Below are 24684 nucleotides of genomic sequence, written 5' to 3' on the forward strand. Positions count from 1 at the left end.
TTCAAATGAAAACTTCTGAGTCTGGCCTTCACCGTCTACATTCCTATCAGCATTCTGGTCTTTGAGCTCTGACTAGGATCACTCATCAAACTCTGTTTACAGCATTCAAGGGGGTCCTCTAGCCTGCTTCTCCAAACAAATCCCAAAGACCTCTGAGCTACATGGTCAGGTACCCCATCCCCCCACTTTTCTGTATTGATCACTTTTCCATTGCTGAGATAAAATACCCAACACCAACAATTTAAAGGAAGAGAATTTGGCTCATGATTTTCAGGGGATTCAATCCATGATTGGTTGGCTCCATGGAAGAAATGGCATGGCAGAGGAAAGATGCCCAACCCATTACAGCCAGGAAGCAGAGAACAAAGGGAGGAAGTAGGGACAAGAATACACCCAGGTCACACCTCAGTGACCACCTCCAGCCAGGCCACACCTCTTTTTTTTGGTACCGGGGATCAAACTTGGGTCCTTGCGCTTGTGCAGCAGGTGGCGAAACCACTGAGCTAAATCCCCGGCCCTAGGCCCCACCTCTTAACAGCACATTCAGCTCCTGAACTCATCAGTGGATGAATCCATTGGTGAGTATAGTGCCCCTGTGATTCAGTCACCTTCCACACACAGGTGGCTTTGGGGGGACATTTTATATCAAAGCTGTGACATAAATTTCTTGTGTCATAAAATTTCATATCCTGAACTTGATGCATACGATACCAATTCTCATCCATTTTCCACTGCTTTGCCCCTACCTTGGCTTACCTGCTTCTCTCTCTCTCTCTCTCTCTCTCTCTCTCTCTCTCTCTCTCTCTGTCTCTCTCTCTCTCTCTGTCTCTCTCTCTCTCTCTCTCTCTCTCTCTCTCTCTCTCTCTCTCTCTCCCTCTCTCCCTCTCCTGCTTCTTCTGGAAAGCTTTAAAATGCCTTTTCATGATAGGCACTTTGGCATATCCATTTACTTTTGTTTGGAATGCTCTTCCCTTCATACTGCCTAACTCCTACTCATTCTTCAAATCCTAGCCTAACTGGCATTTTAAAAGACAGATTGTTCCTATTTTTAAAATATTGATTTATCTTTTCACAGTTAGAAAAGTAACGTGTTCATTATGGCATATAAAGAATACATGCACACACACACACGGAAACCAGAGAACAAGCATTTAATATACTAGGGACATCTAATGCCAGTTTGTTATTTGGTCCTTTGGTTCTTGTTTGGAAGCCTGAAAATCTATTTCCTACATATTTAAATTACAGGGTATGTCCAGTTGGAGTTTTCCCTTGTTATGCCTGAAACACAGACCCTCAGCTCTATCGACTGTCTTTTCTAGTCCAGGAAATTCAAGAGAGTTTATTTTTACACTGTGTGTGTGTGTGCGTGTGTGCACATGCACGTGCTTGTAGTGTGGTTTTAGTTTCTTCAGTATATTACTGTTCCAGGGTTGAATCTCAATTCTGTTTTTTTATTTACTGTCTTTTCTTGCCATTGTTTTTTGTTCCCACCTATTCTCTTTCCAGTTGAATACTGGAATAACAGCTTCAGTGTGTCTTCTGTATTATAGATACCGTTTTCTGTTTGTACCTTTCAGTGCCGTATTGCTACCAGTTATCTCATTTAACACTTTTTGGGCAATCTTTTTCTTATTAAACCAGTCTTTTAATCTCAGCTTATTCTTTGTGATTCTTGAGTCTTGATTGAAACTTTATGCAATGCCTGGCACAATAATAAGATCAAATATGTAACAACAGGAGTGAATACATGAATAAACAAAAAACAGATCTTGGTTGGCATATCCTATAGGGACCATTAAAATATTTTTCTAGTAATGTATTTTCTTTCTAAAACCAGCTGTATTGAGGTGTGATTTATATATCATAAAACTCACCCATTATAAGTGTATGACTCAATGATTTTTATTAGATTTTAGAGAGTTGTGCAACTGTGACAACAGTCCAGGTTTAGAACATTTCAGTTAGAGCACAGAGCTCCTTTGGGCCTTTTTGCATTTAAATCCTTGCTTCTGTCCCCTGCTTTGTGTTGCTATCAAGTACCCTTGTGTGGATATTTCATATAGATGTATGCAGATGTCACATATATGCCCAAATACAAATGCTCCCCCCCACATACATATGCATGCTTTATACTAGTTTATATTTAAACAACTTTTTTTTTTGTAACCGGGGATCGAACTCAGGTCCTTGCGATTGTGCGGCAGGCAGTGAAACTACAGAGCTAAATCCCCGGCCCTATAAACAACTTTTAAATAAAGTATATATGTACTTGTGTAACTTTCACATTGAAGCCTGGCTTCCTAGGAGTCCTCCCCTTGTTCCTGTAGCTTAGTGCTCAGGTGCTTGCCAGAGTGTGGGTAGGGAGTGTATTCACAGTTGAGGCTGTTTTCAGATCTGCCCTGGTTTTTACTTTCCACTGCATCCTTTTGTGTCTCCTTTGTACCTGTGTGCAGCCTCAGGGTTGACCACAAACTTGTCCCAACCATGATGCAACCTTAGCCTGTAGAAGCATTTTCCTTCTTGCTCGCCTGCCCCCTGGTCCATCACTTTCACTGACTGTCCAAGCAGCGGGTGTGTGTTGTGCACTGTCCCCAGTGCAGCAAATCCCTCCACCCCAGCTCCAACCCACTGGTCCTCATGGTTTATCTTGCCCTGCCTATGCCTGCAGGATCTCTGGACCTGCTGAGTAGGTAGGTGGCAAGGTGGGAGTGTCCCTATACAGACATCGTTTTTAGCCAACTTTCACAAATTTTTTTTTTTGGTACCGGGGATCGAACTCAGGTCTTTGTGCTTGCAGGGCAGGCAGTGGAACCACTGAGCTAAATCCCCAGCCCCTCCAACTTTTACAGTTTTCAAGCACGAATGATTCTTAGGCTGTTAGAACCCTTTGATTTCCAGAGCACTGAAAAGGTTGTCAGTTTCATCCAGCTTTATAACTGGCTTTAGGGAGAGGCAAGGCCTATTACATTCTCACTGGGCCAGACCTGGAAGTCTGTTGCTCAGAATGTATTTTTCTAGTCCAGTCGGTCATTGCCCCAGGTGGACTTAGTGTGTTAGGACTCTTCAGAAACACAGAACCTCCATCCTGTGTAGGATCACAGGGTGCAGGAGGGTAAGGGAAGGGCGGGAGTTGATTTTAAGGAATTGGCTCATGCGATTGTGGACCTGGCAAGTCTGAAATCCACAGGGCAGTCAGGAAGGTGTTGTGGTCTTGACTCCAAATTCTGCAGGTCAGCAGCTCGGAAACTCAGGCAGTGTTCCTGGGTTGTAGTCTGGAGATGAGTTCCTTCTCTTCCAGGAAACCTCAGGGTTTTCTCTTAATTGTTGGATGAGGCCCTCCTGTATTATGTAGGAGAATCTGCTTGACTCCTAATCTGTGGATTTCAATACTCATCACATCTAAATAAATTATTTCGCAGCAATATTTAGACTGATGTTTGACCAAACAACTGACCACCTAGTCAAGTTGACACAGAAAATTAACCACCACACTTGTGAGGATTCAGGGGAATTTTTTTTTTTTTGGTACTGGGGATCAAACTCGGGACCTTGTGCTTGCGAGACAGGCAGTGGAACCACTGAGCTAAATCCCCGGCAAGGGGAAATTTTAAAATCTAAATGTATTTTGGTTGCTGTCTGCTTCCCAGTGTGTGGCCAGTGGTTTGGCCCACCTGCATCTGCAGCTTGGGGAGCCTGGTGTGCCCAGATCTTACCCTCCCTCCAAGGCCCCGTCACAGGCTACTGGAGGCTCTCCAGGGCTACTTCCTGTCACCTGCTCGTGCCAGGTTCTCTCATGCCTGTGTGTCAGCTTACAATACTCTTTTCTGCTATTTTGTTTTTGGTTTTTTCTCCCCCCAGTATTGCTTAGCGAGCCCAGGGCCTTGCACATGCCTGGTAAGCTCTGTAGCACTGAGCTACATCCCCAGCCCTTTAAAATTTTTTACATCTGGGGACAGGGTCACTAAGTTACCTAGACTTGTCTCAAGCTTTCCATCTTCCTGCCTCAGCTTCCTGAGTAGCTGGGATTGCAGGTGTAAACCCCCACGCCCCCTCCCCCTTGGTTTGTATACAGCTTTGCAGGATCCCTCAGATGGACATGGTGTACACGGCCCTGTTTTTGTGCTTCCATTGCCTCCTCGTGTATTTGTCTTGAGGCATTGGTCACATCTCGTTGTCCTTGCTTACACACCTGTCTGTGCCAAAGATACAGTCCTCAGTCAAACCTAGCTCTCTGGTGTGCGGTACCTGAATTAAGTTGTAGGGTGAATACATTGGATTTCCATTAGAAATTTGGAAGCTTGGGCCGGGGATTTAGCTCAGTGGTTTTGCCACCTGCTGCGCAAGCGCAAGGACTTGAGTTCGATTCCCGGTACCAAAAAAAAAAAGAAAAATTTGGAAGCTGTATCTGGTATTTCTTCAGTGAATTCTCTTTACATTGGAATGTGGAGATAGTGACTGTTAGGCAGCGAAGTGAACGTGAGTGCAAGTGATCGGCCTTGGGGTGGACTCCAGACTTGTGGGTACATTAAAGATCTGCTTGACTCCCTGAGAATAGTTTTATTTATTTTTTCCATTCTGTTCCAGATGCAAAGCTTCAGATTTGTTGCATTAAGAAAAGCTGTTTCTGATTATAAACACTGACTTATTTTTATATTTGTGTATATTGTGTTCTAAGATATCAATCCAAGACTGCTTCAGCTTCTTTCTAGCTGCAATGCCATGGTGGTAACTGATGACTAATTTGTAAACAATTATAATATAATGGTAAAAGGGCCTTTTTCCTTCTCTTACTAGATGTGGATCATCTTGCTCAAGTAGAATCTCCATGGCCTGAACCTTTTTTGGAAATCATTTTGAGCACAATATCTGTTTACTAACAAGATAATCACACCAAGATGGTCGGAAAACTGAAGCAGAACTTACTCTTGGCCTGTCTGGTGATTAGCTCTGTGACCGTGTTTTACCTGGGCCAGCATGCCATGGAATGCCATCACCGCATAGAGGAACGGAGCCCGCCCGTTAAGCCAGAGAGCGTGAAGTCGACTGTGCGGACTGGCCCGGACCTCAAAGCCAACAAGACCTTTGCCTACCACAAAGATATGCCTTTAATATTTATCGGCGGTGTGCCTCGGAGTGGAACCACTCTCATGAGGGCCATGCTGGACGCACACCCGGACATCCGCTGCGGAGAGGAAACCAGGGTCATCCCTCGCATCCTGGCCCTGAAGCAGATGTGGTCACGGTCCAGTAAGGAGAAGATTCGCTTGGATGAGGCTGGGGTCACCGATGAAGTGCTGGATTCCGCCATGCAAGCCTTCTTACTAGAAATCATCGTCAAGCATGGGGAGCCAGCCCCTTATCTATGTAACAAAGATCCGTTTGCCCTGAAATCCTTAACATACCTTGCTAGGTTATTCCCCAATGCCAAGTTTCTCCTGATGGTCCGAGATGGCCGGGCATCAGTCCATTCAATGATTTCTCGAAAAGTTACTATAGCTGGATTTGACCTCAACAGCTACAGAGACTGTTTGACCAAATGGAATCGTGCCATAGAGACCATGTATAACCAGTGCATGGAGGTTGGTTATAAAAAATGCATGTTGGTTCACTATGAGCAGCTCGTCCTGCATCCTGAGCGGTGGATGAGAACGCTCTTGAAGTTCCTCCATGTTCCTTGGAACCACTCAGTACTGCACCACGAAGAGATGATAGGGAAAGCAGGGGGAGTGTCTCTGTCAAAGTGAGTAGCAGTTATGATTTTTTATTTTTACCCTACATTCAGCTAATCAAGGTATGTATATATGCATGTGTGTATGCACATGTGTGTGCATGTATGTGTCTATAAATTTTATATATATGAATCCTAAATCTTGTCTAGATCAGGTTTTTGTGGTTAATTCTCTACCAGCTCATTGTATATTTTTCCATTTATGTAATTCATTTGTTCATTTATATGTTGTCCTTTACTTATTTTGCATACTACATACTGAAGCCAGGTACTCGCCCATGCTAGGCAAACTCTACCACCAAGTTACGTCCCCAGCCTTATATTTACTTGATGGATGCAAACCCAGTTTGCAGGCAGTGAAAGGCCTTTTTCACTGACCTCAGGCCTGAGGCTGAATGTCTCTCATTCAGCATGGTGACTTCTGATTTTTGATTTTTAGGTACTTCTAGTTGGCTTTTGTGTGGTTCAAGGTTAATACCAGGAAGTGCTTTGTCAAAAATTATGTGTCACATGGGCCAGGGATTTAGGTCAGTGGTTCTGCCACCTGCCTTGCAAGTGCAAGGACCCGAGTTCCATCCCACGTACCAAAAAAAAAAAAATTATGCATCACAGAACCATGACTAGACTCTTCCTGTGCTTATTCCAAAATTCTTGCTACTATATGAATTTTTTAAATTAAAGTTTTACATAGGAAATAAACATATTCAGCATACAGCTTGATGAACTTCATATACTCTGTAATTGCCATGTCCAGCACTGAAGAGTCTTCTTCATACTCCTTTTGCAAACATCCTCTTCAATCCCAGAACAGCCACTACCCCAGACCCCTGTCACCATGGATTAGCTTTGCTGACACGCGGACTTCATATAAATGCAGTCGTGCTTGCGTAATCTTCTGTGCCTGGCTTCCTTCCTTCAGTCTTAGTTGTTGACACTGATCCATGTTACATAAATTAGCCATAGCTCCTTCGTTGATGTTCCAGTACATAAACCACAATTTATCCATTCCTCCAGTAGCTATTTGAATTATTTCTAGTTTTGTGCCATCCTAGATAAAGTTGGATATTACTTTTGGTAGCGGTAAGCGTTCCTTTCTTTTGGGTATACACTAATGAGTAGAGTTACTGGATCATATGCCAGGTATGCATATACGCACAGACCTGATACACAAACACTCTTTAAAAGCTTTTTTCTTTTTTTCTTTTATTTTTTCTCTGTATTGTAAATCGAACCAAAAACTTTCACATTGAGCTACTTCCCCAGTCCTTGTATTTTTTTTATTTTGAGACAGGGTCTCAGTAAATTGCTAAATTGCCCAGGCCGGGCTGGAAATTGCTCCTGACTCCCAGAGTGCGGGAATTATAGACTTGCTCCCTGCATGGCTACTTTATAAACTTTAACAGATACTGTCTTACAGTTTTCCAAAGTGTCTGTATCATTCATGTATAGCTGTACCATTCATGCATAGCTGTACTATGCATAAGTAAATGTGCTCCAGTTGCCAGCATTTAGTATTCTCATAGCTTTTATTTTTCACCTTTCTGAAAGTGTATGAATGTGTTTTGAAACTTAAAAATTAAATTGAAAAATGGCATTTGTACCCCTTTCTGAAACAAACTCTTTTTTTTCTTTTTTGATACTGGGGATCAAACTCAGGTCCTTGCACCTGCAAGGCAGGTGGCAGAACCACTGAACTAAATCCCCGGCCCTGAAACAGACTCTTGCCAGAGTTCCAAGATAAAACAGGAGTAGAGTGCCTCTGATTGGAGTCTAAACTCAGTCTTAAAGGATCTACTGAAAATAAAATAAAATAAAATAGGAGAAAATAATACAGGAAAGTTTTTAAAAATGGAGATATTTGGAGAGTAGTAGGATGATTAATAATTTTAAAAATTTACAATACATATTTTTTAAATTTCCAAAATAGAATTTAGTTTTGCTAAAGGAAACAACTGTTCAGTGATACTTGTTAAAGCACCAAAAGTCAATCTTCATTCAAGACCAGCACGGTAGATACAGTGACCCCTGTAAAGGAGTCTCGGAGTAAGAGACAGATTGAGTTTAACTCTGAATGCTGCATGGGCCAGTGGGAATTTATACCCAAGGAAGAGTGGGTGGAAAGTTACTAAGGGAACAGATCGGGGTAAGGAAAAGGCTAAAGGGACCTAACAGGATTCTTGCTGACGACAAGCCAGGGTAATTAGACATCGTGTGTGTGTGTGTGTGTGTGTGTGTGTGTGTGTGTGTGTGTGTGTGTATAAAGCAGGAAACAATCAGGACCCCAGCACAGACAAATCTTTTAACATGAAGATAGGAGCAAAAAGTGGCTTTTAATGATGCTGGCAGCTCAGCAAGTGACTCCTGTGACTCCTGTTAGTCTTGAGAGCCCCAAATAGAAGTGTGCACTTTATATGCCTCTTTTTACATCTACAAAGCTTAATTCCATTGGAGTTTCCTTGGGAATAGAGCAAGCAGGATTTACACAAAGCAGAGCAGCGGAGAGGGGGAGAGCAAAGAGCTCTGGCAGGACTTTCTGAGTCCCTTACGCTCCTTTGGTGACAGATTACAGAAGCTGTCGTGGCTGCTCAGGTACATTCTACAAAGAGCATAGTTACCTAGTTAACCCACAGTTGCCTAATAACACAGTTAACTCATAGTTGCCCAATTCCACATGGAGGGGCAGTCTCCTCTCTCTCTCTGTCTCTCACTCTGTCTCTTTCTCTCTCTCTGTCTCTCTCTCTGTCTCTGTCTCTCTCTCTCTCTCTCTCTCTCTCTCTCTCTCTCTCTCTCTCTCGTGTGTGAAAGAGAGATCAGATACCCAATCATGTATTGAGGGGGTAGTTTGCTAAAATATCTTATCAGGGTTCCTTGGCATTTTTTTTTTTTTGGTACTGGGGATCGAACTTGGGACCTTGCGCTTGCGAGGCAGGTGGCGGAACCACTGAGCTAAATCCCCAGCCCTATTATCAGGGTTCTTTGCTAGAAATGGATTTTTTTTTTTGGTACCGGGGATCCAACTTGGATCCTTGCACTTGTGAGTCAGATGCCGGAACCACTGAGCTAAATCCCTGGCTAGAAATGGATTTTATAAAGAAAGATGGGCCTAGGAGAAGGTTCAGGAGCTTACAGTTTGCAGCCGCTAAGAATCTTTGTCACTTTGAAATTTTTAAGTTCTTGTATTTTACAGGATTAACAGAGAAAGATAACTAAACATCCACTTGAAGGTTTTCTAAAATTTAAAGAAAACAAGAACTTTACAAGCAAATCAAGAGAATGACAGTATTTGTTAAAAATTATGAAGACTTAAAAAGAAAAAAAATTATGAAAACTTTAAAAGCATGTATAATTAATGGTACACTAATTGGGATTATCCGAGCTCTAGTAGGTTGGATTGAAATATTCTAGAAAAATTTTATAAATATTAAAATTTTTTTCCTTGAAGTTACTAGAGAACAAGTCTGCTGACTTCTCATTGCTTGTCCTTTGTGAAGGCAGTAGACCAGTCTCTGTAGATCTAGGTGATAAAAGTGAAGGAGGGCCAGGTGTGGTGACACAGGCCTGTAATCCCAGCGCTTGGGAGGCTGAGGCAGGAGGATCGCAGCGAGTTCAAGACCAGCCTCAGCTACACAGTGAGTTCAAGGCCAGCCTGAACTACATAGTGAGACCCTGTCTCAAGAAAAGAAAAAAAAAAAAAGTGAAGAAGAGGGGCTGGGGATGTAGCTCAGCAGTATACAGCCTGTCTGGCAAGCACAAGGTCCTGAGTTCAGTTCCTGGGACAGAAAAAAAAAAGGAGACCAAGAGGTGGAAGGCAGGGGTGGGGAAGTACCAACTCCCCACAATTAATCATTGTGAAGTGCAGACGTGGGCTAATAACACATCTGCTTGAAAAAAATGGATCTTTACAAATGATACTGAAGAGATAAAATGGCTGAGCCCCTTAGCTGGAGAAGGGGAATGGAATAGAGCAGGGGTAAAAGTGACAGGGCAAAACAAGGTGTAAAAGGAAAGCAGCCAGGGGAGCACTGGGTTTCAAGTTTTGTCTGTGATGAATGAATGGAAGCAGAGCAAGAACATAAATAAAGCAAAATCTGTGCTTTCCTGGAGGATGTGACAATTGGTAACAAAAAGTAGACACTGTATATTAAATCACTTATTAACTTGGATTAGATATTTTTATTGCAAATATAGGAGATCCAAAATAATAAAGATTTCAAAGAAAATCATGGCTGCTGTGTGAGGGAAGGCGGCCCAGGGCTGATCATCTTGCTCTGGAGCCATCTGTCCTTGACCGTGTCCGGCTGTGTCCCATCGTCCCCATGGCTTGGGCTGGAGCTCCCGTCCCTTCCTCCACATTCAAAACAGTGAGATGGAGAGGGGCTGTGTGTCCAAGAGGGGACATTTAATATCCTTTGAGAATGTTTCCTATAAGCTTCCGGGTAGCATTTCTTGCTTTCTACTGGGCATGACTTAGTCATATTACCTTATGTAATTGTAAGAAAGGCTGGGAAATGTAATTTTTATTCCAGTTAACTGTGCCTAGCTGAGATTTGGGGTTTCTTTTACAAGCAGAGTAGGTTGTATCAATTAGGATGGCAGAGAGAAAGCTCCACTACTTTATTGAGCACCTACTATGTGCCAGACCCTGGTGATAAAAGGTCTCTGCCCTGAAGGAACACAGGATCTAACGGAAGACAGATTCTTATAGATGGCACTGATAAGAACTATTGAAAGCAGAGATGTCTAACCCAGCCTGGGGTGTTCAGTAAAGCCTTCCAAGGCCAATGTGGTAAAGAGATTAGACCTGAGGCCAGGTTTCCAGTCCTTGGTACTACTGACATTTGGGGCCACGTGATTCTTTCTTGTGGGGGTTGTTTAGCTGCATCCCTGGTTTCTACTCCCTAGATAAAAGCAGCTCCCCTTTCCCATAGCCCATACTGTGACAACCAAGAATGTTGCCAGACATTGCCAAATGTCCGCATCCCCAGTGGAGGGCTATTGGGCTAAAAGAGGAGTAGCTGAGCAGACGGAGGGAAGAGGGTCTGGGTGTGACCTTTGGCGTATTGTGCTTCCTGGGTGTCCTTGCGTGGCTGTCCAGACACCTGTCCTCTCTCTTAGTCAGACGGGTGGCCCCTGAGCTGGCTCCCCGGGGAAGAGGTGAGGCGAAGGATCTCCAGTGGCCTGGCTCTGGCCCATGTCAGCGGATCCAGAGGACCCAAGGGCTGGCACACTCTGTGACCCCAGACCTGTGGAGAACACTGCCCGCCCCACTAGTGGAAGTCACCTGGCACAGCTCCACTTGGGGCAGAATATGGTATTTGTTTCTCATTGGCTAATATAATTTTTTTAAATACAGTGGACCCTTGACTTACAAACTCAATTCTTTCATGAGGGCTGGTTGTAACTCAAATTGGTCGATTCAGGCTCAGGCTCCTCTACACAGCCTTCAGAGTCTCTTTCCTGTATACAGGCAGATCTCAGTGTCCTTAGAGAGGATCCCTCAGTTAGCCCCACACAGGAAAGGATGCTGTCATGTTCCTTCCAGACTCTTTAAGGGTTAGATCTGTATCTGAGACCATCTGGAAGCACAAGTGCTGGAATTTGGGTCATAACTTAAGACTTTGTTCATGAGTTAAAACTAAAATTCTGGTTATAACCCAAGTTGTTCGTATATCGGGCCAGTCATAACTCCAGGGTCCACTGTAAAACCAAACCACCAGGCTGTAGTCAACAGCAGTTTGCTGTTGCAGGAGGCTTGGTTTCTAGGCAGGAAGAGCGAGAAATAAGGCCCAAGAGGGGACCAGGCTTGGGGCCTTAGAGTTTATGTTGAAGACCTAGAATTTTATCTTACAGACCATTTGATTTCAAACTTCTCTTAGCCATGGGACGATCCTTTTCTCAAATGAAGTCTCCTAAGGACCTTGGTATGTAAAGTATGCAGAGGTGACACCGCTCTGGCTGAGGCCACATTTAATTTTGTCTGGATTTAACAAAGAAAAGAAGCGAAATTGCAGTGTCACAATTGTAAAGCTTCAAAAGAAAATGAGTATAGTGTCTTTTAAAATTAAAAAAGATAAAATTTTTAAGAGCTTGGGATTATAGTGGTTTCAAAAAAGCAGTTCCAGTAGCCAGCTTTAATGACCTTTTAGGATATGACTTAGACCATCTGGGCTGCTGTCGCAAAGGCTGTAAACTGCGTAGCTTGGAATCAGAAATTGGTCTCTCGGTTCTGGAGACTGGAAGTCAAGGGTCGGGCACAGCAGATTCAGTGTCTGCTGAGGCTGCTCTGTGGCTCATAGGTGATGGTACTTTGTGTCCCCGCAGGGGAGTGGTCTCTCTCAGGCCTCTTTTATAAGGAATCAGTAAGGGCACCACCACAGGCCCGTCTTGTGTGGGGGGTGTGTGTGTGTGTGTGTGTGTATGTGTGTGTGTGTGTATGTGTGTGTGTGGCACTGGGATAAACCAGGGTCTTGCGCATTGAGCTACATTACTAGCCCTTTTTATTTATTTATTTTTCATTAAGTTTATTGGTGCATTTTAGGCATACATTATGATCACATTCATCATTGGGATCTTGTACCTTTATATGAGTATCTTGGTTCTTATTTTTCCCCCTTCCCCTGCCCTCCCTTCACCCCCCACCCCTTCCTGTTTACAGAGACTTTGTTTCCATTTTTTCCTTTTCTTATATTTATTCCTTTTCCTTCTTTCCTTTCCCCTTCCCCTCGCACTTCCCCTTCCCCTTGGACCTTTTCTTCCTATTTCACATCATCTGTTATACATTTTGATCTTTATTTACACTCTCACTTTCTCACACCAGGGAAATGATTCGCTATTTACACGTGTGTTCTATTTATTTCACTTAAGAGTATCGCCTCAATATGCATTCATTTAGCAATAAACGTCTCTAGTTTCTCATTCTTTATGGCTGAATAGCACTCCATCTTATATAAAAAAATACATTTTTGGGCCAGGGATTTAGCTCAGTGATTCCGCTGCTTGCTTTGTAAGTGCAAGGTCCCGAGTTCGATCTCCGGTACCAAAAAAAAACCCCAAAACACATTTTCTTTATCCAGGCTCCAGTTGATGGGCAATTGGGCTGTTTCCAAGTTTTAGCTATTACAAACTGTGCTGCTATGAACATGAGTGCACATATATTGGTGTGGTATGATGCATTTATTTATTTATTTATTTATTTATTTATTTATTTTGGTACTGAAGATCAAACTCCGGACCTTGCACTTGCGAGGCAGGTGGTGGAACCACTGAGCTAAATCCCTGGCCCTGATTCTTTTAATTCTTTTGGGAAGATACCCAGCAGGGGAATAGCTGGGTCACATGAATTCAGGGCCCCACCATCCTCCCTTTCCTGAATTACCTGGATAGTGAAGGATGGTTTTAGCGCTTTCAGCAACACCGTTCCATTCCATTATTGCCAATATCATGTTTTCAAACATCAGAATCTCCAGGAGGAGCTTTTCATAGATTTGGAGTTTCTGATCCAGGAGGTGTGGGTAGAGCCCAAACTTTGCATCTGTAACGGGTTCTGCAGTGACACCAATATCTCTGGTCTGGAGATTTCACTTTGATAAGCCCTGCCCCAAATCATGCCGCATTTCATCTGCTTCATATGAAGATCCTGACATGTTGCCTCTTGCTCTCTGGGCTCCAGCTGTGCTGGAATGATTGCAGCTCCTGCAGGACCCCACGCTGTGCCCTGTCTGCTGCGATCCCTCGGGTGTGCGGCTGCAGCACCCTGCGCTCAATTCTTCCTCTGGCCCATCCTAGCTGTTTCCTATGTTCAGGCCCAGACCCCCTCTGTCCAAAATGTGCGTCCTGTGCCTTTGGTTAGATCAGCCAGGGGAAAAAGCGTTCTGACTTCTCTAAGTGGATCAGACCTGTGTTTAAAATCTTTCATTGACACGAATTGTGTCTGTAACGTGAAACTACTACCCCTTCTGTGTCTCTTTTCTTATCTATAATATGGAGAGGATGGTGACAATGACATCATCCAGCTGAGTGCTTGTTGTATGCCACGCGCTGTGCTGAGTCTTCCTCATGCTTTCTCCCAGTCAGTTTTTGTATTTTCCCTTTCACACTTGCCCGCTGGTGCTTCACCTACCTCAGTTTTACAGAAGGGCTCAGAGAGTCCCACAATTGGAACATGGGTATAGACCCCATCCTTCCTGTCTTCAGAATGTGTGCTCCTATCCCCCATGCAGCATGTGGCGTCTAGGGCTCAGGAAGATGATAGTAAGTCAGTAGGATGGAGTCTTCACACGGGCTTTAGAGTCAGGCAGTGGCAGACTTGGGTCTCAGTGCTGTCCTTCATTAATTGTGATGTTGGGTGAGTTGCTTGGTTTTGCTTAGTCTTACTTCACCCCTCCTTTCATTTTCTTATCCTAGAAATGGGATGATGATAACAGTACCCTACCAGGGATAATAACTGTAGAAGATTTAATCTTTTCATGAAGATTAAATTGGAAAGAATGTAATGCCCTTAGCCAAGTGTCTGGCATTGAAAATGTTATCTATTATCTTTATTATTATTAGGATGATAATTGTACCTGTTGGAGATGTTGATAATACTATTTATTTCATAGAATTCTTGTGAAGATTACTTTTAAATTACTGTAAAGCCTTTAGAATAGTACCTGGCATATAATAAACAGCTCAGAAATGATATTTTAACTATTTTTTAAATTTTGAAATATTTACAGGAATGTTTCGTTGTTTCATATGTTTCAGACCATGGTCCACTAGCTCCAAGACAGACTAGTGGATGCTCAGTTTCAACACATGCTTCCATAATCAGCATGACGGGAGAAAAGGATGCAACAAATCAAGCATTGGCTTTTAGAATTTTTGCTATTCACATGTCATTGGCGAGAACAATTACATGGTCAAAGATGTGTATTAGTCAGATTTTTGTTGCTGGGACATAGTATTCAACACCCACAACTTAAAGGAAGAGAGGTTTAATTTGGCTCATGGTTTCATAGAATTCAGTCCATGGCTGTGTCCAAGGAGGAACATCATGGTGGAAGGGCATGGTAGAGCAAAGCTCTACTTACTTCATGGCAGCCAAGAATTACAGCAAGGGAACAGTACCAGAGGGGAAGGGACTAGGGACCAGATACAGTCCCAAGGTCATGCCTCTGTGACCTGGCTAGGCACACCTAGAACTGTGTTTTACTATCTAGGGAGTTCTCAGGCCAATCATCTTAACAAAACCAAGATTAACCACCACATCAATTTATCAATCTTTCTTTCATGGATCACATCTTTGGTATGTTATCTAAAAGGAAATAGCCTTCCTCAAGGTCATATAGATTTTCTGTCCCATGTTATATCTCCCAAGAGATTTAAGGTTTTGCTTTTTATGTTTATATTTCTGATACATTTTGTGTAAATCTTTCTGGAAGGTGTGAGGTCTGTGTATTAGCTTTTTTGTTAACATAATGAAATACTTGGGATAGGTTACTTTATGAAGAGGCTTATTTAGCTTATAGTTTTAAGATTTGAGGAAGAAGAAGTAATAAATCAGTGTATTTGAAGATAGGCTGATTGATTTTATCCAGTCTGAGCAGTAGAAAAATTAAAAGGGCCTGTGGGAAAACCAAGAGACCCATGGAACACCATCAAGTGTACCAGTATTCACATGACGGGATGTCAGAAGAGGAGAGATAGTAGGGAGCACAATATTAGAAGAAGTAATGTAATTCCAACTTTGATGAGAACATCTGTCTGTACATCCAAGAAGCTCAGTAAACTCGAGCTAAGGTAAAACGGAAGAGATCAACACCTAGACATATCATATTTAAACAGCTGAAAGACAATCTTAACAGTAACAAGAAAAAAAAGCATCTTTTTCATATATAGGATCCTCAGAAAGATTAACAGCTGACTTCTTATCAGAAAACATGGAGCCCAGAAGGGAATGGGATGACATTCACATTACTAAAAGTGAAAAACTCAACTAAAACTTCCATATCTGGGAAAACTCTCAAAAGTGAAGGAGAAATAAGATATTCTCTGTAAGCCAAGACTGAGAATTTGTGAGACCTGCCTATATCAAATGATAAGGGGAGTTCTTCTGGCTGAAATGAAGGTGCGCTGGATGCTAACTCAAATCCTTGTGAAAAAGTAAAGGACATGGATAAAGTTAACTACATGGGTTGACTTAGGGCCGATCAAGGCTGGTCCACAGAAAAAGGAAGCTGCCCAGTAATCAGCTGGCCTAAGAACAGGAAGCACAAAATCGTACTTCTCTCTCCTCTCCACAGTCTCTTTCCCTCATGCAGTGTCTATTGCATAAATTAGTGAGGTGAAATCTTTTCACTATTCGCATTCTACTTTTACAAAAGTCAGTATAATAGTATTAGGAGTCATCAGGGAATGCAAATTAAATCCCCCATGAGATACCTCTGCTACCCACCAGAATAGTTACTATTATGTGTTGGTGATGATTTTAATAAACTAAAACTCTTAGCTCTTGGTGGCATGTAAAGTAATATAACCACTGGGGAAATTATATCTTCTAGCTTAGAAAGAAATGTACATGCCTTAAAAATTATATCAAAAGACTTACACAAGAATATTGACTTATAGAAACACTATTTATTGTAAAACCCAAAAGCTAGAAATGGATCCAAGGAGAATATATAAATATAATGTGGTATATTCATGCAGCAAAATATCACTCAGCAAAAAAGGGGACAAATTACCTATATACGAAACATGGTTTAATCTTGGAAATAAGCTGAGCATAAAAAACCTGATGCAAATGAGTATGTACTGTAAGTTTCCATTTATATGAAATTCAAAAATAGGTAAAACTAATCTTTTGTGGGAGTTAGAATAATAGTTCTTTCAGGGGTCTAGGAATGTTTTCTATGTCTGAGTCGTGGTTATATGGGTATATACATAAAACTTTGAATTATACAGTTAAAAATATTGCTGTTCCTGAAGTTATATGTGTACTCCATATTATGAAAGAGAATACAAGGTCTTGTTTGAAAATCTTGATTCCTTTGTCAATGTTATTCAAATATGGAACACATAATATAAAAATAGTAATTGTGGAAGAAAATACAACTACATTTGCATTATTTGTAACTACTGAAAGCCTTAATTAAGGTATAAACATGTTAAATAATTTACTTTTTGCTTGTTTTTTGTTGTTGTTGTTTGTTTGGTTTTTGAGACAGGGTCTCACTATGCAGTTCAGGTTGACCTTGAACTCACTATGTAGCTGAGGCTGGCCTTGAACTCATGAGAATCCTCCTGCCTCAGCCTCCTGAGTGCATGCGCCACCACACCTGACCTATAATTTACTTTTGAGATAATGACCTAAACCCAATGATGAGTCCGTCAATTATTCTGTTGGATTTTTTGTCAGTATTTAAATATTTGGCCACATATATTATTCTTGAAGTCCAGAACGAGTTTAGAGTAATTACTAACAATATGTACCAAGCTGATTTTTTATTTCATGTTGGATGACCAAAGCTGAATTGCTAGTGAAGGAACTTTTGAAAAATGAAGTGCCAGTGTTTTTACAACCCCTCATAGGCCATAAAAATTAGATTTGTTCTTTGCAAAGAATGCAAGGTTGACCACACACCAAGATGTTGCTACACAGAGAAAATAAAACAAGCAGACAAAAATCACTCCAGAACTGCTTTTATCCCCAAATTGAAGAATAAAGTGTGAAACATGACCAGGATGAGAGAGAGGGTAAACAAAGCTTTTAATTTTTCTTGATCTTGTGTTAACTGTTAATCTGAATCTAGAAATGCTGATTTTATCTGAAGAATCAGAAACAGACTTATCTGGGTTCTTTGTTTATTCAGTTAGTGTTTCATGAGCTCCCCTTATGCACCCGGTACTGTTCTAGGTGCTTGAAATTAACAGTGAAGAAAACAAAAATTCCTGTTAGTATGGAACAGATACTGGGGCAGCAGTCCACACACATATTATATATGCAGCAGTAGTGTGCTTAGATACAATGGCCACTTCTCTTATTTAGCTGGAGTTCAGCTTTCAACTATACACACCTTCTGGGACCCCAGGTTTATTGATGTTTCTAGAACATTTTCATGAGACCTTCCTCAGTGCTTTAATAATAAAATCGCCTTGAGGCCAGGGATTTAGCTCAGTGGTTTCACCTCCTGCTACGCAAGTGCAAGGACCCGAGTTCGATCCTCAGTACCAAAAAAAATAAATAAATAATAATAATAATAAAATCCCCTTGCTAATGAATCAGGAATGGGTTTGTCTTAGTGACAAAGAACAGAGTAAAAAATAGATACAGGCCTGGGGATTTAGCTCAGTGGTTCCGGTGCCTGCCTTGTAAGCACAAGGTCCCAAGTTTGATCCCCGGTACCAAAAAAAGAAAAAAGAAATAGATACAAATTATATGGGAATTTAGGACAATGTAATGATATCTTACATTAAGGAGTTGGGTGATTGGGTCCTAAAGTCAATGTTTAGATAAAAGCTAAAATTAGTAAAAAAATAAAAATAAAAAAAGATAAAAAACTAAAATTGTGCACATCTGTAATCCTAACACTTGGGAGGCTGAGGCAGGAGGATTGCTCTGAGCTCAAGGCCAGCCTGAGCTACATAGTGAGACCCTGTCTTAAAAAGCAAAACAACGCCTGCTGCCCAAGCACAAGGACCCAAGTTCAATCCCCAGTACCAAAAAAGAAAAAAACCAAACAAATAAAAAGCAAAACAAAACAAAACAAAAAACTAAAATTGACTCTTTGAGATGATTGTGAGAACATAGATCCTTTGCAATATTGATAATTGTAAAGGAAATGACTATAAATCATATAAAGGATGAGGAAAGAGAAGTAATCACAGATATAAAAGAATACTATGTGAAAGTACATTTATACTAAATTTGACAGTCTGGAGCAATAGCTGATTTTTCAAGATAGATTAATCAATGAGATTAAAAGGTGATAAAGAGATACCATTTAAAAAGGAATTGATGATTCACAACTGAATTATCCCAGTCTTCAGAGAACACATGAGCACTGTGTCACTTAAACTATTTTAGGTCATAGAAAAAGATGGAACCCCCCCAGTCATTTTATGAAACCATGATTTAATGATAATAGAGATCATAGAAAATTCAGATCAGTTGTCTCCTGTATATCAGATGCTAAAATCATAAATAAAATACTAATAACTGGAATTCAGCAGTATATCAAATATTTATAAACCATAGTAAGTTGCTTTTGGAAAAATCTATTGACATAGTTTACTATATGAGTAAATTAAAGGAGAAAACATTACATGATCGTATCAGTGCTAAAAAGACAACTCTTGGTTAAAATTCAGTTGTCATTCATTCAAAAAACTTAAAGAATAGGAGAAAACCTCTTAAATATGATGACTACTTTCACTCAACATGTTTTTATTGAGGACTCTTTTGTATGCCAGGTAATGTTCCCCATGCTGGGTTACAGATGTTAGTACAACAGACAAAGCAAACCCTTCTAATTTACATTAGCATTAAGGAGCATTTTTAAAAAACAAGTTAAATGTCTGCTTTGTCCTATGATGATAGATATTAAGAAGTAGAAATGAAGGAGGGAGTAGAAAGTTACCGAGAGCTGGAATTGCTGGATTGCTGGAGTTGTCAGCCGAAGCTGCTCTGGTAAGGGGACAGAGTAGAAAACTGGAGGACAGCAAGTGGGGTGAGGCAAAATATATGGAAAGGATTCTCCCTTGTACAGTATTGTAGGGCCTTTTTTTTTTTTTTTGGTACCGAGGATCCAACTCAGGACCTTGCACTTGCAAAGCAGGTGGCAGAACCACTGAGCTAAACCCCTGGCTATTAAACTAATTTTTAAAATGGCCCTATAGGCCTGGGGATTTAGCTCAGTAGTTCCATTGCCTGCCTCACAAACGAAAGGACCTGAGTTCAATCCTTGGTACCAAAAACAAAACAAAAAAACAAACAAAAAAATTAGTTTAATGAACTTGGATAAGGCAGACTCTTACACCTATTTTTTTTTTTTTGGAGTACCAGAGATCGAACTCAGGACCTTGTGCTTGCGAGGCAGGTGGTGGAACCACTGAGCTAAATTCCTGGCCCTTTCTTACACCTATTGCTCATCTTAAGGCACAGAGGCATGGCAGTCTGGAAGCTCTTCCATATACCTTGTTCCATACTGAATTCCCTCTTTTCTCCCCAAACTAGCCACTGTCCTCATACTTTTAGAAACCAATTCGTATGTTTCTTTATAGTTATTGCCCAAATACGCATACCTAGACACTATAGTCTTAGCCATTAAAAATAACTTGACATGTCTTACAGGTTTCTTTTGATCTACAAGTTTCCAAATGTTCCCTCCATTCCTTACTTAACATAAACTCCAGTTTTGAAGAATTCAGGCCAGAAAACCTCTAACATTATTCACAATCTGAATTTTGCTGATTGCAGTTATGCAATTGAACTGCTGGTTGTCCAGCATGTTTTTCTAAATTCTGCACTTCATCCAAATTGGCACCCGAATCCAGAGGCATAATCAAACTCAAGGTCTAATTTGGCAATGTTACCCATTATCTGTGGTCATATTTCTTTTTTTTTTTGGTACCGGGGATTGAAGTCCGGTTCTTGCGCCTGCGCAGCAGGTGGCAAAACCACTGAGCTAAATCCCCGGCCCTGTGGTCATATTTCTTTTTGTGACCTTAGCAAGCACTGATTCTCAGTGCCTACGTTCATCAACGTGTTGAATCTTGCAAATTTTTCATAGTAATTCTGATTTATTTTCCATGTATTAGTTGGAAAACTTGTATAAAGAGACATATCCCTGCATCTACTGTTTGGTTACCCAGTGCTACAGATCATGTAGGAAAGGCGTGATAAATACTTGATTCTTTCTCTTTATTTTCCAATTTTCAAGATGATAGATTGGTTCTTTATTGCTTTTCCAGAGACCAATTTGATAGTTTTCTATTACAATCAGTTGGGTTTTTTTTTTCAGTGATGAGGATTAAACGCAAGGCCTCTTGCATGCTAGGAAAGTACTCAACCATGGACCTACATCCCCAGCCCTAATTGGAAGTTGTATTGAGTTCAGAATCTCCCATCTCCGGCTACTAGAAGCTTCTGCAGATTGGCTCCTAAGTACTTTTGTCATGACCCTAGTCGCCTCTGATAGCTTCCTTGTAATCTGGTTTGACAAGATATCACAGGCTTGCTCAGTTTAAGAATCAAGTTACCAACAGGCTCTAGTTTACAGAATTTACCAAAGGCCCCTGTAGTCATCTTTTGGTTTGGGGAAAACTTCTGGTTTCAACTGATGCTCCCATCTAGGTGTGTGTGGGGACAATTTAAGAGAACAGCTCTGAGTGTCCTGGTGTTCGTCTGTTCTCTGCTCAGATGCTGTTGCTTCCTCTTCCCCCTCATAAATATTCATTCCCTGCAAGGAGCCGGCTATTGTGGATTGTCCCCACCCACTTGTGTTTGGGGGTTTGTGATCTCCTTTAAATGTGTTCATAGTTTTGGGAGTTTTGTTTTATGGCTCTTTTGTCAGTTTTAAGGTGAGATTCAAAAAATGTCTTGCAATTTCTCAGATTCCCTCTCATTTTCATACTTTGACATGGAGCCAGTGGGAAGTCACTGCAGGGGTTTGAGCAGAAAAGTGGCACGATGTGGCTGGCATTTGTGAAGGCTCTGTCTGGCTAGTACACTGAAAACTGGCCACAAGCATATAAAGAGAGGGAATCTATTAGAAGGATATTGCAGAAATCTTGGCAAGAGCCGACACTGCCTTGGATCAGGTTGGAGTTAAAGAGAAGTGGTCAGATTTGGATAAAGTTTGAGGTATAGCTGATAAGATTTTTCTGATAGATTGGTTGTGGAGTGTGAGAGAAGTAATGTAGTCCGAAATGACTCCAGAGAGCCAGATGTGGCGGTGGACACCTGTAATCTTGGCACTCTGGGAGGCTGAGGCAGGAGATCACAAGTTCAGGCCCAACCTGGCCAACTTAGTGACTAAGCAAGACCCTGTCTCAAAAAATAAAAAGGTTTGGAGATGTAGCTCAGTCAGAAGGCCCTAGATTTCATCCCCAGTACCACAAAACAAACAAAACCTTCCAGTTTTTTGTTTGTTTTGTACAGCCAAAAGAATGGAGTTGTTTCAACTGAGATTTGATTGCAAGTATAGCATATTTGGAAGGTAAGGTCAGAAGTTCATTTTGGATTATGTGTGTGTATTTCTTTGTCTGTGCATTGCACACATGATACATTTTACAAAACCGAATTTCTGTTGTACATACTTTGGAAGTGTGATTTTTTTTTTTCTGGTCCTGGGGATCGAACTCGAGTCCTTGCGCTTGTGCAGCAGGCGGTGAAACCACTGAACTAAATCCCCAGCCCAGGAAGTATGATTTTTAATGGCATTTCATCATATGTTTCACTGTAATAAATCTAGCCACTTGGATTCTGTACTCTTCTGCTCATTCCTTTTCGCATGTCCATTCCAGCTCTGATGCTTTAATCCAGAGGATTCAGTTTCCTGTGGTCGTTGCAGTGCATCATTACTCAGACCTGTGGTCTGGCAGACAGCCTGGCTGTCGTGGTTAGCTGAGACTTGTGGAAGATCTGTGCTTAAAGCGAGTGTCTGGAAGGATTATGTTCACCTCGGCCATTGATGCCTTTGGCACTGACCCTGGTCCTTGAGGTGGAGTGCCTGTCACTGTGATGCCGAGGCGGAGGCGCATGGACACAGGGACTGGAGGGAGCTTGCTGATGCAGATACCGCGCTTGCTGTGTCAGGCTGTGCAATGTTGGATGGTAATGATGATAGGGTCATATCAGCCTTGCTGTTAGACCCTTCAGTTATTCCTCATCATGTCTTAGGTAACACCAGCTTCCTGTCATGACACAGGAGACTGTGTGTGGCCTCAGTGCTTACCTGAGCTGTGTTTCGGAGGTGAGCATTGTTTGGGTCTTAGGTACAGGAATGTGGCGTGTGTAACACACCCGCGCTGTCTGCTTACTGGGTAGGCACTCCCTAACCAAGCGCATCAACATCTCTGCATCACGGGGTGCGCTTGTTCATGCCCAGTGGGAGAAAGCCTGGAAATAGATTGCTTTTGGTTCACATCAGCTTTTGCCTCCAAATGAGTTACAGGAGAATGTTTATATTGGAGATTATGGATTTCAGAATTTGGGATAAGAGGTTGTGCCCTCATCCATCTCTGAGGGGCCGAGGAGCTGGCTTGCAGTGAGCAGTGTCACATTGGTATCTTGAAATCTGTCACAGTGGGAATAGTTACACCATGGATACGGGGATGCTGCAAATCCCGCTTTTTCCTCCAGGAGCCCAGGTGATTACACATCGCTGCTGCTCTACTCTATGTCTGTGATGTGTATGGTACATTGGTATGTTTTTATCATCATGATGAACCAACGTGTCTTGGCAGTGTACAGTAAAAGGAGACCTTGTTCAGGGAAGCACAGAATGTAAGAATCAGTATGCTCAATAGGATGGCAATAAGAGATACTGGGACAAGCAGGAGCTTTGAAGTCAGACAGACCTGGGTTCAAATTCGAACTCTTATTTTCAGAGTGTGTGACCCTGGGAAAATCACGTCCTTTCTCCAGGTTTCATGTTAGCTATTTGAGAATTAAGAACTAATGGTATCTCTCTTAAGGTCATTTTAATAATTAAATTAGATATGTGAGAAGTGCCCCACATAAATCCAGAAAATGTTTACTCCAAGCCTTTTTTTCTGGAACTTTTTTTTTTTCCTGGTACCAGGGATCGAACTTGGGTCCTTGCTCTTGCGCAGCAGGCGGCGAAACCACTGAGCCAAATCCCCAGCCCTGAGAAAGCTTTTAATCATTCACCTAATGAACATTTATTATCTTTATATATTAATGTACTAGGTGTACTAATGTATAGTCCAGTAGAATGATAGAAAATGGACAAGGAATCCAGCTACATATGTGCTGGGAAATTAGGTTTTTGTAGGGATGTAAGTGAGAAATGATGGTAGCAAGAACTAAGTGGAGGCAGTAGGAATGGAGAAGAAGTTGTCCTACGTAAAACATAGGACAAAGTGTGTAAATTGGCAAACATAGGAGCGATCTTGCTTTTTTTTTTTCTGGTACTGGGGATATCGAACTCAGGTCATTGAGCTTGTGAGGCAGGCGGCGGAACCACTGAGCTAAATCCCCGACCTGCCATCTTGCTTTTTTTTTTTTTTCATTTCAATAATATTATTAAATGGTATATCTCTTAGTACCAAACATAATGGTAGTTTCTTAGGTTACCTCAGCCAACTCAAAATTAATACTGATGTTTTCAAAATATTGAAATATATCAGCCTTATGGTAAAACTGAAGTTATCCACAAAACATGGTTTATGAAAAGTTAAAGGTAGAATATACTGTGGTTCTTTGGTTTCTTTTTCTTTCTTTTTTTTTGGTACCGGGGATCGAACTCAGGTCCTTGCACTTGCGCAGCAGGCGGCGAAACCACTGAGCTAAACCCCCAGCCCTCTTTGGTTTATTTTTCAATGGTTATCCATAACATGATGTCAAAATTGGTTACATCTATTCTGGATAGACTCAGGCTTCAGGCTACACTAACTGTTTATAACATTAACAATATATGTACAACTCCTTACATTGATTGGCTCACATGGAGAATGCCAAACACTACCTCAGCAATTTCATAAATATGGCAGTGCCTCCTTACTTTTCTTAAGACACATTACGGAAATTTGTGAAAGTATATTCTGTTCCTTAAAAAAAAAAACCTGGAAGCGATGGCAGTTTTATAGAAACAGTTCATAGTAAAACCTGGAGTGCTTTATCTAGCCAGAACTTAGTGTACAACAAGTTTTCAGAGTGATAATTGATTTTGACTTACTGTGTAATATAATAGAGCATATTTTTAAAAATGGATCTAGGGGCTGGGGAT

At 41.4% G+C, this 24684-nt stretch overlaps 1 protein-coding gene across 8 annotated transcripts in view; it reads left to right on the plus strand.

Moving 5' to 3' along the window:
• The window catches only part of Tpst1 (tyrosylprotein sulfotransferase 1), a 109343-nt gene that overhangs the window by 47069 nt on the left and 37590 nt on the right, over window positions 1–24684 (plus strand). For all 8 annotated transcript variants that reach the window (XM_021254327.2, XM_021254328.2, XM_087195753.1 and 5 more), the window contains exon 2: window positions 4798–5743. In XM_021254327.2, the coding sequence (XP_021109986.1) occupies window positions 4899–5743 (845 nt within the window). In that variant the 5' untranslated portion in view covers window positions 4798–4898. The remainder of the gene's footprint in view (window positions 1–4797; window positions 5744–24684) is intronic.

The sequence above is a fragment of the Heterocephalus glaber genome, unplaced genomic scaffold (genome assembly GCF_053883595.1).
Source record: "Heterocephalus glaber isolate CG9 unplaced genomic scaffold, H.glaber_assembly_v1.0 deba00001610, whole genome shotgun sequence".
Lineage (NCBI taxonomy): Eukaryota > Metazoa > Chordata > Mammalia > Rodentia > Bathyergidae > Heterocephalus > Heterocephalus glaber.